This window comes from Armigeres subalbatus, chromosome 3 (genome assembly GCF_024139115.2).
Source record: "Armigeres subalbatus isolate Guangzhou_Male chromosome 3, GZ_Asu_2, whole genome shotgun sequence".
NCBI lineage: Eukaryota > Metazoa > Arthropoda > Insecta > Diptera > Culicidae > Armigeres > Armigeres subalbatus.
The window spans coordinates 158,228,158-158,244,326 of NC_085141.1; the positions used below are offsets into that span (position 1 = coordinate 158,228,158).

A 16,169-nucleotide genomic window follows, 5' to 3' on the forward strand; every position below is an offset into this window, starting at 1 on the left:
CACCAAGCCTCTGTCGTCCATTCGTCAAATGTTACACCAGGACGCACATTTGAGACTAGCTATAAGGCTGCCCCTATGAGATGTAGACCAACCTTACATTCGTGTCAAAAATCTCTATTTAGCTTTCTTCAACACGTCCGGCATTTTTGTAATGCTACGCTGCTGTAGCCATACGAGTACTGGGTTCTTATTCGATTCAAGAGCCTAGCAGAATGGATACGTTTGCATATTTTTGACAGTTTTCACATGGAAAAACAACAAATTGGACAGACAAAAAACAGGAAATCTTGTAATTAATGTTAAAAACCTCCCCTAGGTGGATAGTGCTATTGTAGACGTTTCTCATATGCGTTTTACTTACGCTAATCCTCGAGAAGGACACTATCACCTATAACGTGGATAGATAAATGGTTTGAAACAGAAAACAGTTCTTATGCTTTTCGGTGGTTTGGTTTCATCAGTTTTGGCGAATTGATTTTGCAATGGTATTACATTAATGTGTATGTTTTGTGGCAAGCCCCATTTAAGCTGGTTAAAATGCTTTTTTATGGGACATAGGCGTCAATGCTAACTAAAACCCTTACTTAGATATAAAAACAAATGAAAATTGAAGAAAAAGAGTAAACGAAATGAATAGAAATTACGAGTTCCTAACAAATTCATAATATTGAAGATTTGTAATTATAAAAAAAAAGTTTTGATCTGCAAATTATTGGAACATATTCCTCGGTGTAAAAGAAGGATTAATAGAATAAAGTACTAGGTGAGAATTTGACTTCCAGTCACTAACATCTAGATAATTATGTTCTCTTTAAGTTTTTACGATGTGTTTTTTTTGGATAAATAATCATAGAACTAGAATCGTTTGAACGTTTGGTTCTGATTCCGATTAAAATGCTTCGCACAAATTAAATATCAATTTGTCAAGCTATGTGAAGTAGACACACCTCGGTACGGCAATTTTCGTGATTGCAAGCCAATGTCTCACCCAGAAATACATTCTCCTAGTCCATAATATCAAAATAAATTATGCACTAAAACTATATTTTATCGCTTACGCACGAAGAAGCGATTCCCTCATTTCCACTTTAAATGGGGGCGTTTGTCGTTCGAACCGTATTACCTATTGCCAAATTCCCGCGTAGTTACCTATCAGTGTCGCCGGAAGAGGTCCTCCGGCAGTGAACAGTCGGGTACCGCTGCTATCGTAACAGTGCGTGTAGATAGCCGGAACGTATTTAATTTGCTGGAAATTATCCATCTCCTCTTCGGGAAATTGTGCCTGCAAGAAACGGAGCATACGTCAGTTTAGATCGTGTCGAGCTTTCGATTGAACCTTCAGACGTCACACAGTGCATATACTCACTACATAGCCTCGGCTGGCCTTCAACACCACCGTCCTGGAGGCACTGGTTTGCGATTCAAGATATTTTCCAGCCCGGATGTCGTAGAACATTAACATGCCAAGACCTGTTCCAATTGTCAGAATATTTCCTTGGAAGCTGGCCGAGCGAATACCACACCCGCTGTATCGAGATGCAATCTTCTTCACTGCCTGCAATTGAAAATAAAATAGGTATGCTCAACACTCGAAACATCGGTCCACTGAAAGCACACTAACCTGCAGTGTTCTCGGATCCAGCAGCAAGGTGTACGAGCGACAACCTACCGCATATAGACCATTCGGTTGGCATGCGATGCAAACGTTCTCCTGGCAATTCGGTAGCTTTCGTGAGAGCTTCTGCGAAAAGGTTTCCGCATTGAAGAGATGCATGTACCCATTGAGTGATAGTAGAGCAATTTCTCGGTACTCTTTGTGAAAGCACAGAGCCCGAATCTTCTGTGCTCCTCTGCAGTCCTTTATCGCTACGGGATTGATGTGAGCATAGGTAGGAACGGCTTCCTGCTCTTCGCCTTCCTTATTCACCATGGGGAATTCCATGTTGTCTTCGTTGATACGCCACAGCGCAACCTTGGTATCGCGTGATCCAGATACCAAAAACTGGTCGTCCAACCAGCACATATCGAACACCCAATCACGATGACCGTTCTCTCCGATGCAAAGGGGGTCCAGTGTCGGCAATCGATAGATGGCAATATCCGCCGAATGTCGCGCTCCCGTGGCCAGTAAACTATGGCTGGGATTGATCTGACATGCGTGTATTCCGGACTGTGTGTCTGGACTGGCCCCGCGGCTATTTGGCAAGGTAGGGATTGCATCCACCTTTCGGGTGTTGACATCGTACACCATTAGTTTGTTGCATTTTGTTCCGAATACCACCTGAAACGTATAAATCATACAGAGTTCCATGAATACATTCAACTTCAGAACTGCAAATTGCATTGCAGCAAATATAGTATATTAATATATCCAGAGGCGCAGCCACGTTCCGAGACGTGGGTAGGACAAACTATATTATCAAATCTATAGAAAACTTTTAAAGAGTTCCAGGGACTTTTCGGAGATACTCTCGGCTTTCAATAAATTCGGTTTCGGACAAGATTTCATGCAAACGTAGGTATATTTGTGATTCCTACAGATTTCAATAAATTCTAAGAAGCTGCAATGTTCTGTAAACTCATATGTGAATATGTGGAAGATATTGATTTGAAAAATGTATTGGAGGTAACACACTTTCCCACGGCCCTCAGAGTCCCATCGAAGGGAAAGTGGTTACCTCCAATACATTTTTTTAAATCAATATCTTCCAAATATTCACATATGAGTTTACAGAACATTGCAGCAAGTCGGGTGGTTTAATCCCCGGATGTGTTCTCTTATATCCTTGTTTAGTATCTCAATTTTTGGAGACGAGCTCGGCAGTCTAAGTGACTACAGCATCTGCTTTATAGACAAGAGGTTTATAGACTACATCACATAATGTGGCAAAGCCTACATCACTTTTTTGACCCTCTGCCGCCCATGGTGGCTGTGGAGCACCATCATATTTTGCACCTTCTAACCTACATCGAATTGTTTAAACAACAAAAAGCAATATTTGGCACATTTTTATGGTTCCTTTAGACTGCAAATATAATACACTTTGAGGACAAATAGTTAAACTATTGAAAACAATCAATTAACTATTAGTTTACATTCAAAAACCTTTTTTATTCGTTTTCCACTAATTTTAGCTATGCCAAATAACTTTCGTTCTAGCATTTTTCACACAGATAATTCCTTTCTATTGAAATCTTTGAAAAAAGACGTCGTGGTTGGGAAAGGGTTAAGTGAATGCTTGACTTACACTTCTGTTTATCTACCTTACAGAATTAAAGAAAATTTACTTTCCGTTGTATTCAGAGGTTTTCTTGGTCTCTAGCAACAATAACTACCGTGATGTGCCCTAATTTCGCGCGCGTCATATTTGCTTGTGCTTAGCACAGAGACGAAGAACATCAACTAAGCAAACAAATGATTTTACTGTACAAAAATGGTCACTTTTTTAAAAATATTTGAATTCAAAAGTGTGAAATTTGGTGTATTTTGTATTTATTTCGACTTTCGCTTTGTGCGCGAAATTAGGCATATGTGAGTAATTAGGGCAATCAACGTGGGTTCATTAGTGGTGGTGGTAGCGAAATGGTGCTGATAAGCTTAATAATATCCAGCCCTTTATACACCTGGTACAATTCGTGATTCATGCGACGCCGCCAGATACCGTTCTTCTATTTACCGCCGAGTATTGTCCGCAGCACCTTACGCTCAAACACTCCGAGAGCTCTCCGATCAGCCTCCTTTAACGTCCATGTCTCATGGCCGTATAAAGCCACTGAAGAATCAGAGTAGTATACAGCGCGAGTTTTGTTTTCGTTTGCAGACTACGGGACTTAAGCTGGTTACGAAGTCCGTAATAAGCCCTATTTGTAGCTGCAATACGCCTTTTCACCTCGCGGGTAACATCATTATCGCACGTCACTAATGTTCCAAGATACACAAATTCTTCTACCACTTCAAATTTTTCACCATCCAGCACCATTTCGCTACCACCACCACTAATGAACCCACGTTGATTGCCAGCGACCATGTACTTCGTTTTGCTGGTATTGATCGTGAGTCCAATCCTCGCTGTCTTCCTCTTAAAAGGCGCAAAAGCCTCTTCCACGGCACGGCGATCAATTCCGATAATATCGATATCGTCCGCAAATCCCAGGAGCATATGCGATTTTGTGATAATGGTACCGCTTCTTTGCACACCAGCTCTCCTAATCGCTCCCTCGAGCGCTATATTGAACAGTAGGTTCGTGCATCACCCTGCTTTAATCCATCTAAGGTAACAAATGACGTCGATATTTCATCCGCAACCCTTACACTTGATTTCGATCCGTCCAACGTTATACAAATCAGCCGTATCAGTTTCGCCGGAAAACCATGTTCAAGCATAATTTGCCATAATTCATTCCGTTTCACTGAATCGTACGCCGCCTTGAAATCAATAAACAGATGATGTGTCTGCAAGTTGTACTCCCGGAATTTATCAAGGATTTGTCTCAAGGTAAACATTTGATCCGTCGTTGATCGGCCTTCACGAAAACATGCTTGGTATTCGCCGACGAAGGACTCTTCAAGCGGTCTCAATCTGTTGAACAGAATACGGGACATAATTTTGTACGCCGAATTAAGGAGGTTTATTCCTCGGTAATTGGCGCACTCCAGTCTGTGCCCTTTCTTAAAGAGAGGGCAAATGAGGCCGTCCAACCAGCTAGTAGGCATTTCCTCGTCTTCCCATATTTTCGACATAATATGGTGCAGAACTTCATAAAGCTGCTCACTGCCATGTTTGAGAAGTTCAGCCGGGAGCTGGTCCTTCCCCGCAGCCTTATTGTTTTTCAGCTCTCACGAATTGTACCAGGTGTATAAAGGGCTGGATATTATTAAGCTTATACAACACGGCAGACTACGGTGGGCTGGTCACGTTGTTCGTATGCCGGAAGAACGTCAAGCGAAGATAATATTTAGTAGAGAACCCGGAAGAGGCCGCAGGCTTCGTGGAAGGTCGCGTTGCAGTTGAAGAGGACCTGAGGGCGCTCAATGTTCAGGGCGACTGGAAGCGATTGGCCCAGGATCGAGTCCAGTGGAGAAGGATACTCCATTCGGCGTAGGTTCATCAAAGAGCTGTAGCCCATCAAGTATCAAGTAAGAGTAATTAGGGTGGCTAATTTTGTTTATTATTGTTTCGTATACTATAATTTCATTTGCAACATTCTTACGAAACAAAAGCAGTATGATGCACAGGAATCGACAGTTTTACACTGAATAGAATCCGAAGAGCTCATTTTTGCGGATAACTACCGACATAGAGTAATGTTGACTTTACAAATGTTATAGATTAGTGGCCGCAATAGCTTTCAAATCCGATGTGTAAAATGATGATAATCTTTTGTCGAGGATAAAATAATAGCAGCTTTGACAATAATTTATATAATATTGAAAGATGTCTTAATAATTATATAAAACTCATATTTTAATACACCAGTTAAGCTTTGCTCATATAACAAATTTATCAAACTTGTATACTGCCGTTCTACGCATAATTGTCCCATGTTACCTCCAAAAAAATCCAAACTCGAGTCATTTTGTTCCACTAATTTCGGAATCGTTTGGATCTTAAAATTTAACAAATATGTTTGGAATGTTATGAGCGAATGCAACACTTTTACAGGACATAAAACGAATCACTACTTATTTAAACGGTTTTCAGTTTCATTGTCATCAAACAGCAACTTCATTTTTTCAGTGGGACAAATTTACTCGAGTTTAAGTTTTTTCATCAAAGGTAACATGGGACAATTATGCGTAGAACGGCAGTAATACAAGTGCGAAAAAACAGAATCGGATAGGCAGCCCCCACAGAAAAATGGTGATTCTCGCTTTGTTTTCGCTCATTTCGTGTTGGTTACTGCACAGCTGTGTAAAACAAGTTGAAATGCATCATCAGAGCCAGTGCTCCCCGCGTTTGAAGCTTTCTAAAAGAAATTTATCATGGGGTATAGCCTCCCGAATCAGTTCAGTTCAGCACCCACTCATATTTTTTAGTTTTTTTTTGCACGAGAAAGGCAAAGGTGGATTAAATTTTTCCTAAAAAATGGTTTATATTACAGAAGGAAACCATATATTAGGAATTATAACTTGTGTTCCAGGATATAAATCTAGGGGCATACCATTCCAACTAAAAATGGGTACTGATTGCTGTTAGATACCATTATTTGCATATTTTGAACAATGGATGCATGCTTATATTGGTCAATTGATTATATTTCTGCAAACCAATAACGATATTCAATTTCAAACATGAGCGAAATTAGGACCACTTTTGCGCACATAACGCATTTTTGTTTATATAGCGGCAACATTTGAATCATTTGTTTGAAAAACTGCATATCCATTTTACACAATTTCGAGAAACAAAAAAAAACTGTTTTTGAACAAATTGACACCGAATCATTCGATTTCTCCGATACAACAATTTGGCAAAACTTAACACCCTGGGGCACTTCCAGTGCAAAAACTGTAAGCAGTATTCCACAATTGCTCTTCAAAGTGCGTGGACTTATGTTTCTCAAACAAACGAAAAAATTTTAATACATTCCAGAACAAATTTTTTTTTTCGTTTTTTTGCCAGTCGTATTTTTGAACGAGGATTCAGAATATATAATAATATCATTTTCATTTAAGGACATAGTTGGAAGAGAACCAAGATGGCAGTCAATATGGCACCGGACCTTCCACGGGTCAACCCCACACCTCCCGCACTCCTCTCCCACCAACATTCGAATGCATCGAACAGCATCGAACAAAAGTTTAATATTCAGATTACTAACCTGTTCACAGTATATTTATGTACTTACCGTGATAATTAACATGTTTCTTCAAAAAGTCCTATGCATTTCGGCTCGAAATATAGCCTAAACCAGCAGTTTCGTGGCAATTTAACTGCCGTCCGCGATTTTTTTGGTTTATCACTGCACTTCACTTCTTCTCAAAGGGCATTAAAAAAATCATTTTTTCACACACTTCTCCGCACATGAGCACCCCGAAATGTTGATGGAATGCAAATGAAACATCACTTTATGAAATCAGTCACTTGTTTGATGCGAAAACTTAATATAAACTGCTATTTTTGTTCGATAAAAAACGACTAAAAACTGATCGCGGAGCGAATGTAAACACCGGTACCGATAGCAGCAAACTAATAAACAGGGTGGCTCAAAACTGATTTTGCTCCGCCGCGCTCAGTCGATTATGTTTCATATTTTGGGTGTCGTTCGCTGGTTTCGGTTGGTTTGAATAGGGGCTTATCGTGCTCGAGTCGTTTCAGGTTTGTATGGCAGTTGATATGGCGAGGTTGAATTTTACATTATTCTGATTGTGGCACTCCGTGATTGGGCGCTGGTGAGGGAAGACCATATAACTGGATGAAATTCAAGAGCTTTAACTCCTTAGACAATGCATATTAAATGGAGTCGATTTTAATCGAGGTTGCAAATCTTTAGCATGATAATAAAGCCCCAAATACAATGTCGGCGAAACAGAAACGGAAACGGCAAATTTGACAGTTAGCCCATATATTTTCCGTCAAATTTGCCGTTTCCGTTCCGCTGACATTGTGTTTGTTTAATTCAACAAAATAGCCAGATTTTTTCCTGTGATACATATCTATCTCACCAGGAGCAGATACTTCATACAAAAAGTGTGACATGGGGGTGAGCGGAGTATAAAATGCTATTTCAACGGATCTTTCCTAAGGTGCGTTCAGTGAAGTTTCTGGAATGTTGCTTTCAGCTATGTGGGTTCTCTTTTCGCCAGCGTTTGGAGGGGAGAAGCTGTAGCCAGTGTAATGAATGGTTTAGTTTCCCATAATAGTTTTCATACAAACTTAAATCGTTCAAACTTGTTCTCAATCAGTTTTTGTTCAAATCGGCTTTTGGAGGACACTCACTCGGAGCATGGGACAGAATCAAGTGAGCGTGGTGGAGCTGGGTCGTTTTTTGAACCACCCTACTAATATTCTTTGTTTTTTCATAAATACGACACCAATACTACTACATTATATGACAGTTAGTATTGTACCAATACTTTCAAAGCTTTGTTTTGGTACTCAACCCACCTTCACCTTAAATAAGTTGTTTGTGTAGAAGTAACAAGATTTGATTTGTTAATCACCGAAACAAATTTGCACCTACGAAATCATTGCCACTATTGCATTGCCAAAGAAAGCAGCGCACGAAAAGCAAATTCAGGGTTGTTACGACTACGCGGATTTCGCGGTTTTCGCGGATTTGGCGCGGATTTACATAACGATTTTAGGACTTCGCGCGGATTTGGCGCGGATTTAGTTTTAGGTGAAATTTTTACAAATAAAATGCTAAATCTAAGGATGTTTATTTGAAAATTAGTTTTATATCTATCTAGAATCTAAATTCTAGATGGGCTTTATTTTCGTTTTGTGAGCAAATGTCGTTGAGAATAAAATTTACGTTTGAAGTCAATTACTCACATTATTTTTCGGATATTTACAAGCCCTTATTAATTGCCATGATTACATTCTTGAGCATCCATTAAACAAATGTTATGAGGAGAGAGGTGCCACTTGTTGTCATTTGTAAACCAGTTTAAAGCATGATACATACAAAACATGTCTGTTGAAGGACATGAACACCCGAGATATGTGTCAGTTTCTGATTGATTATCGTAAGGAACCACATAGCATGCTGTATTATATCATTTTTCGATAGTTTTTTCGTCAAGAATTCTGATATAGTGTTGAACATTTAATATTGCTTTCATAGCATTCATCTTAAACGAATAAGGGTTTTACAGCAATTGAAAATACAAAAATGTTCCTTAATTTGATGCAGATGCTCCATTTAAATAAGTACTTCAGCAGAAATTCGTTCAAACATTAGAATGTAATTTTCAAAAGGTAGTTCTGGAAAAAACACAGTAATTCTAGGAGCATTTTTTTGCGATATTTTCAGATAACTCACCGATTACGAAATCCCCTGAAGAATTTTTACAAGGATTCTATGAGGAATTTAATAAATATCTTTACAGCTTAAAGCAGCTTAAAGATGATTTATGCAGCATTTTAAAACCGAAAAATTATGAAGAAATTTGTGGAGGAATTCTTCGCGAGGGTCTTGCCCTGAACCACAGGAATTACTGTAAAAAATCCGCTGCAATGCCATATTGAATTTTCGAAACGATGCTTGGAAGATTATCCACAGGAATTCACCAAAGAATGTCTGCATACATTTCCAAAGCGATTTCCACAGAAATTCATAAAAGAAATTTTGAATGTATTTCCGGAAGAATTTTTACAGACTCCGAGAGAAATTTCCGCATAAATTTACGTTGCGATTTCTTTAGAAATTCCTGTAGCGATGATCACAGGAATTTCTTTAAACAATTCTCAAAAATTGTGTCTAGATTTTAACGAAATATTTTCCGATGTCCGCAGGAATTAATGAAGGAATTTTTACATGTTTTCTCTGAAAATGTTCCGTAGGTTGTTTTTGAAGAGTTTTCTTGAATTTATTACAATATTCCCGAATGAATTTCCGCTTGATTTTCCAGGGGAACTTTTGCAAGAATATCCGGAGGGATTTCCACAGATGTTCTCAGAAAAAAATCCCAGACAATATTGGAACAACTCCAGAAGTTCCAGAAGTTCAGGAGTTCCAAGAGCAATTGGATTTCTGCCAAAAAAAAATTCCAGTGTGATTTCCGCGAATATTTCCGCAGTACTCACCGTAGAAATCTCCGGAATGAATGTGAGCACGAATGATGAATTTCTGCAGCATTTTTTTGCAGATATTCTTGAAGTTTTAGTTGAAATTCTACTAAAAATGACACAGGAGTTCTTGTCGGAGAATTACGAAAAAAATAGGTGTCAATTGGAGGAATTTCCTCCTAGATATACTTGTCACAAGCATTTGAAAAAGAGCTTTCCGCACAAATTTCGGACTAGCTTTTGCTGGAGTTTTCGTTTTTTGCTGCTGAATTTTTTTATTATTTGTTTCTTGATACAAATTTAAATAAATAAGATTATGTTTAGTTAATTGTGGTAACCAAAACTGATATTTCACGTATATTTGAGAAGTCAGTTCTGGGTCGCGCGGATTTGGCGCGAAATAGATTTCATGTCGCGCGGAAATGGCGCGGATTTGATTTTAGTCGGCGCGGATTTGGCGCGAAAAATATTCCAGGATCTCCGTAACAACCCTGCGAAATTTTTACTTACTTTTTTGGATCGCCTGTTTCTCCTCTTTATTGCGTATGACACGACAAATTAGGTACGTAAACTACTTTTTACATTTTATCAGCACTTGATTATCACCACAAAGAGCAAATTTATGCAATATTTGCTCTATGTTTCACTAAATAAAATCGGGACTGTTCGTTTTTTTTGGCAGCAACACACTTCGGAATAGAGCGGGAGAATGTGTTTGTGAGCATATCAAACACACGCTAAAAAGATACCTCGCACAATTCTTTGTGATTTGATTTTAGGAAAAATACGAACAAAAAATCCGGCAATGGCATTTATTTAAAAAAAAAAAAAAGCGTTAAAATACAAATGCTTCTATTCAGATTTTTACGCAGACCATGAATTATATCAAAAGTGATAGCAACACCGTAGTATTTTTACCCTTATGTATCTGACAGGACCGTTTTCCTTTTGCAACCTCAATACTTTCCAAGCTCATAAAAAAATCAACCATCCCCGTTTCTACATAGCGCATTTCAACCATAAATAATTGCCTACTTTTAGGGTATAATTTATTATTCAACTGTGAAACGTGGTGTAAGAATGGGGTTGCTCCAGCGGCTGGATAGGACAGTACTGCCCATTATTCAACATATGAAGACTCACGAGGTAGAATATATTTTTAATATACTATACTACCTCAACCGACGAGCTTCGTTTCACCTAAAACTGATTAATTATATATTTGTTACATTATTTAAAAGATGGTTAAGTATTCGAAATTCGCAAATTTGGATTCCGTTTTTAAAATTAATTTTCGATTAACACAGAAATTTGTACTTCATTTGTACGGGAGTCCCCCTTCCAGAAGAGGGGAGCGGGCCATTTGGCATAAAGTCATTTGGCATAACGCCATTTGGCATAAGGTCATTTGGCATAACGGACATTTGGTATAATTGTAACCAACGTCAAAAGTGAGGGTCTTTTGGCATAACGGACATTTGGCATAACTTTTCTTTACGTTTGCTAAATGATGACTGAGTGGCGCGGGAAACACCCCGGGATAGTAAATATAACACCCGTCGATAAAAATAATAAAAAGACATTATCCTCCCGGGGAAAGAATGCATTTGCAATGCAATGCAAAAGTAGGCGCATGCCTGGATTAGAGCAGTGGTTTATGTAATCCCCTTTTTAAAAGTAGGCGTATGGCTGGATTATGGCAATGAAGGATATGATACCTTCTTAAAAAGTAGGCGTGTGGCCGTATTAGGGCCATGAAGGATGTGATCCCTTTTTAAAAGTTGGTGCTTGCCCGGATTATGGCAATGGAGGGTATGATCTCTTATTTAAAAGTAGGCGCTTGCCCGGATTAAGGTCATGGTGGATTGGATCCCTTCTTTAAAAGTGGGCGCTCGCATGGATTATGGCAATGGATGATGTGATCCCTTCTTTAAAAGTAGGCACTTGTCCGGATTATTATAATGGTGGATGTGATTCCTTCTTTAAAGTAGGTGCTTGTCCGGATTATGGGAATGGAGGATATGATTTCTTATTTAAAAGTAGGCGCTTGCCCGGATTATGGTAATGATGTGATTCCTTCTTTAAAAGAAGGCGCTTGCCCGGATTGAGGCAATGGTGAAAGTGATCACTTCTCTAAAAGTAGGCGCATGTCCGGATTAAGGCCATGGTGGATGCGATCCCTTCTTTAAAAGTAGGCGCTTGCATGGATTATGACGATGGTGGATGTGATTTCTTCTTTAAAAGAAGGCGATTTCCCGGGTTGAGGCAATGGTGGATGCGATCCCTTTTTCAAAGGTAGGCGCTTGCACGGATTATGGCGATGGATAATGTGATTCTTTCTTTAAAAGTAGGCCCTGGTCCGGATTATGGTAATGGTGGATGTGACTCCTTCTTTAAAAGAAGGCACTTGCCCGGATTGAGGCAATGGTGGAAGTGATCCCTTTTTTAAAAGTAGGCGCATGCCCGGATTAAAGCCATGGTGGATGCGATCTCTTCTTTAAAAGTAGGCGCTTGCATGGATTATGGCGATGGAGGATGTGATCCCTTCTTTAAAAGTAGGCGCTTGTCCGGATTATGACAATGGTGGATGTGATTTCTTCTTTAAAAGAAGGCGATTTCCCGGATTGAGGCAATGGTGGATGTGATCCCTTATTTAAAAATAGGTGCTTGCACGGATTATGGCAATGGAGGATTTGATTTGTTCTTTAAAAGTAGGCGCTTGTACGGATTGAAGCAATGGTGGATTTAATCCCTTCTTTAAAAGTAGATGTGTGGCCTGAATTGTGGCAATGCAATGGTGGATAGGGGCCCTCCTTAGCCGTGCGGTAAGACGCGTGGCTACAAAGCAAGACCATGCTGAGGGTGGCTGGGTTCGATTCCCGGTGCCGGCCTAGGCAATTATCGGATTGGAAATTGTCTCGACTTCCCTGGGCATTAAAGTATCATCGTGCTAGCCTCATGATATACGAATGCAAAAATGGTAACCTGGCTTAGAAACCTCGCAGTTAATAACTGTGGAAGTACTTAATGAACTTTAAGCTGCGAGGCGGCTCTGTCCCAGTGTGGGGAAGTAATGCCAATAAGAATAAGAATAATGGTGGATGTGATCCCTTCTTTAAAAGTAATCCCTGCCTGGATTATGGCAATAGTACATGTGACTCCTTCTTTATAAGTAGGCGCTTGTCGGGAATAAATCAATGGTAGATGTGATCTCTTTCCCGAAAAGCACAATTCAGATTGATTTGGTTGCAATAACTCATATGTGACTTGATTGGTTTTAGTAACTCGTCTACGACAAGTGTGTTGCTTGACTTTTTAAAGTTAGGCGCTTGCCCGGATTAAGGCAGTGTTGAATTTGATCCGGTCGTGCCCGGATTGAAGCAATGATGGATGTCATCCCTACTTTAAAAGTAGGCATGTGGCCGGAATAAGTCAATGATGGATGTGATCGCTCTCTCGGAAGTAATTCTGACGTTTTGTTATTTCGTTCTTCCGGAAAATGTCTACCATCAGTCTAAATTTATCAGAAAACAGCCTCAACCTACTTTATCTGCGCTAAACATTACATGAAATATTCCTTTCGCTTTCACAGTTCGAAATTATGCCAAATGTCCGTTATGCCAAATGACCCACTCTTTTCTTGCACTTCAAAATTATGCCAAATGTCCGTTATGCCAAATGACCATTATGCCAAATGGCCTTTATGCCAAATGACCTTATTCCAAATAACTGTACGCCAAATGACCCAGACCCGTTTCCTAGTCTATAAGGGCAGACAGACAAAAATTCATTCTTATGTGTATAGATTTGGTTTTACGTAGTTATGTCGAGCGGTCGTGTCTTGTACACAACCACCATGATTTTTTTTGACGAAACAAACATATCATGTAAGGACCGCAAAGAGCAAGTTGTTTATTTGAAACTGGTTGATAGACTTTTGGCATTACAAAATTCTACGACTCTAAGGCATTACAAAAGACAAAAAATGTAATAGATCAAAAAGACAATAAATCTTGGCAGCAAACAAACAGCATATAAGTTCCCTTCTCTAAAATGACCAACATTATTCAAATAGGTTGAAAATGGTAAAAGTTATGAAACGGTCAATATGTGGGTACACGGGTACCCTACCTGCCATTCACGTGTTTTTTGTTGGCCGCATAAGGGTTAAATTTGTTTTACAATGTGTTTAAATGCTTTTGCCTATCTGTCTACATGCGAACTTGTAAAGATGAGGTCATCTTATTTTTCTTCTTCTTCAATGGCTCTACATTCCAACTGGAACTTGGCCTGCTTTTCAACTTTTCAACTATTCTATTAGCATTTCCTCAGTTATTAATTGAAAGCTTTTCTATGCCCGCCATTGCATGAGTATGTATCTTGTGTGACAAGTACAATGGATACACTATGCCCAGGGTGTCGAGAATGTTTCCAACCCGAAAACATCCTAGACCAGACCGAGAATCGAACTCGCCATCTCCGGATTGGCAATCCTACGCATTTGCTCGCAAGGCTACTGAAGATCCGTCATCTACTCTATGCCTTATTCCGGGCAAATGCTTTTTTACCTTATTCCGTGCAAATACATACTTTTGAAGAAAGCATAATCTACTCTTCTGCCTTATTCCAGGTAAATACAGTTCGGTGGACATTCAGCCCGTTATGCCAAATGGTATTATGCCATATGGGCTTTCCCGTTTGACATAGAATCATCTCAAATTCCATCTTCTTTTCACTTATTTTCACGGACAATAATGTATTGACATTTCATATCAAGTGGTAAAGCTCGTAATTTGAATAACATATCAACCATTCAATTCAATCATAATTTAGGTGCTTGCCGCGCTCCAGTCCCGCAAAATATACAAAACAGTTCTATATCTTAAATTAGGACAAAACCGTAGCGGTATCTTACCTGTCGATTGCTCAGCCACTGCGAACAAAAAACCTTATTAATGTTTCCCAGCGCAATGGGAGTCTCCTTGAACATGTCGTGAGTCAAAATGTGCCTACTGGCATACGCCGGATCGACGCTGCGCACTTCCCGCATATCCGCCTCCCGACTGCGAACGTAGTCCACGAAGTTATACGACGTGCTCAGGACTTGATGTTGCTGGGCCGGAGTTTCCTCCTCGCTATCACTGTCTTCGTAGGTAACAAAATCATCCGGTTTGTCGGGTTTCCGCCGTCGTTCCTGCCTCAGCATTCGTGCCCGCTGTCTTCGGTCCTCCAGCCGGGAGGGAATGTAGCAGTTTGGGTAGATTCCAGCGGACGGTCGTTTCACCGTTTTCGACATGATTCACGGTACGGCAGTACTCGTTCACCTCGATAACGATGGTCGGGATTCTCGGGGTGCTCAGCCACCTAAAATGGGGCCTCAAAGTTCGCAGCCTACTGCCCTTTGTTTGGTTGCACTTTTCTGCCAATATCAGAACATTTTTCACAGTTTGTTTAGCTTAATACACCCGAATGGTCATCCGTTAACAAACTTAATCACAGCACAGGATCGAAAAAACTATTTTCGTCAAATTTTCCCGATCGTTTTCCTTGGAAAACTTTATATTCTGGAGAAAGTTTACGATTATTGAAAAATAATACTCAAATCGGGAAATGTCTTCTTGACAACTGAATGGTCTTATAGAGGGGTTCGCCAATTGTTCAGAACATGACGCTAGACCGACTACACGGGACGGAACAGACTGACCAAACCGACTGTACACGGTAGAAATGAATTTGAGTAGTTTTGACCTTTTTTTAGTTTTTGTCCTCTGTTTTGAAAGCGGGGGATCAGTGTGGAAACCCAAAATTTAGTATTTTTTTCTTGAATTATACTTAATATCAAATTGAAATATACTTAGTATTAAATAGAAACTAGAGCATCATTATCGGTCGCGAGCATTTTAATCACCCGCGCAGCGCTTTCATTTTAGTTTCGTCACTCGTTTCCGTATCGGTCACTATTTTCGGCTCTCAATTTGGTTGCCGTATTCCGTAGCGGTGACGTTTGACAGTTGACAGTTCATCAAATAATAGCGCTCTTATCGCGTTACCAAATTTGGTCATCTGTCAGTCGCGCTACTGTTATAGCAGCGCGTTTAGTAGCGACCGGTAAAGTATCAAGTAATGATACTGCGCTGCCAAACGGCTTAAACTCACCACCGATAATCTTGCTCTTAAGTGATGAACTTTGTAAAAAACCGAGTAAAAAACTTAAAAATCACTCTACAAAAAATAAACTAAGAGCATCATTATCGGTCGCGAGCATTTTACTCACCCGCGCAGCGCTTTCATTTTAGTTTCATCACTCGTTTCCGTAGCGGTCACTATTTTCGGCTCTCAATTTGGTTGCTGAATTCCGTACCGGTGACGTTTGACAGTTGACAGTTCATCAAATAGCAGCGCTCTTATCGCGCTACCAAATTTGGTCACCTGTCA

At 39.8% G+C, this 16,169-nt stretch overlaps 1 protein-coding gene across 1 annotated transcript; it reads right to left on the reverse strand.

The window, feature by feature from the left end:
- Window positions 1-1,027: 1,027 nt before the first annotated feature.
- Window positions 1,028-15,374, reverse strand: LOC134224898 (DDB1- and CUL4-associated factor 12 homolog). The gene is made up of 4 exons (XM_062704545.1): window positions 14,650-15,374; window positions 1,622-2,281; window positions 1,367-1,555; window positions 1,028-1,282 (listed from the first exon to the last, which is right to left on the reverse strand). Exons 1-4 carry the CDS (start codon window positions 15,028-15,030, stop codon window positions 1,124-1,126), a joined length of 1,389 nt encoding a protein of 462 aa, XP_062560529.1. The 5' UTR covers window positions 15,031-15,374; the 3' UTR covers window positions 1,028-1,123.
- Between the last annotated feature and the right edge of the window lie 795 nt (window positions 15,375-16,169).

Bases quoted from the DNA above. Each gene is read 5' to 3' on its own strand.
- LOC134224898 (XM_062704545.1), bottom strand. From the start codon at position 15,030: ATGTCGAAAACGGTGAAACGACCGTCCGCTGGAATCTACCCAAACTGC. The intron at 2,282-14,649 runs GTAAGATACCGC...TATACGTTTCAG, and splicing joins AGTGGCTGAGCAATCGACAG to GTGGTATTCGGAACAAAATG. The intron at 1,283-1,366 runs GTGAGTATATGC...CGTTTCTTGCAG, and splicing joins AGGCCAGCCGAGGCTATGTA to GCACAATTTCCCGAAGAGGA.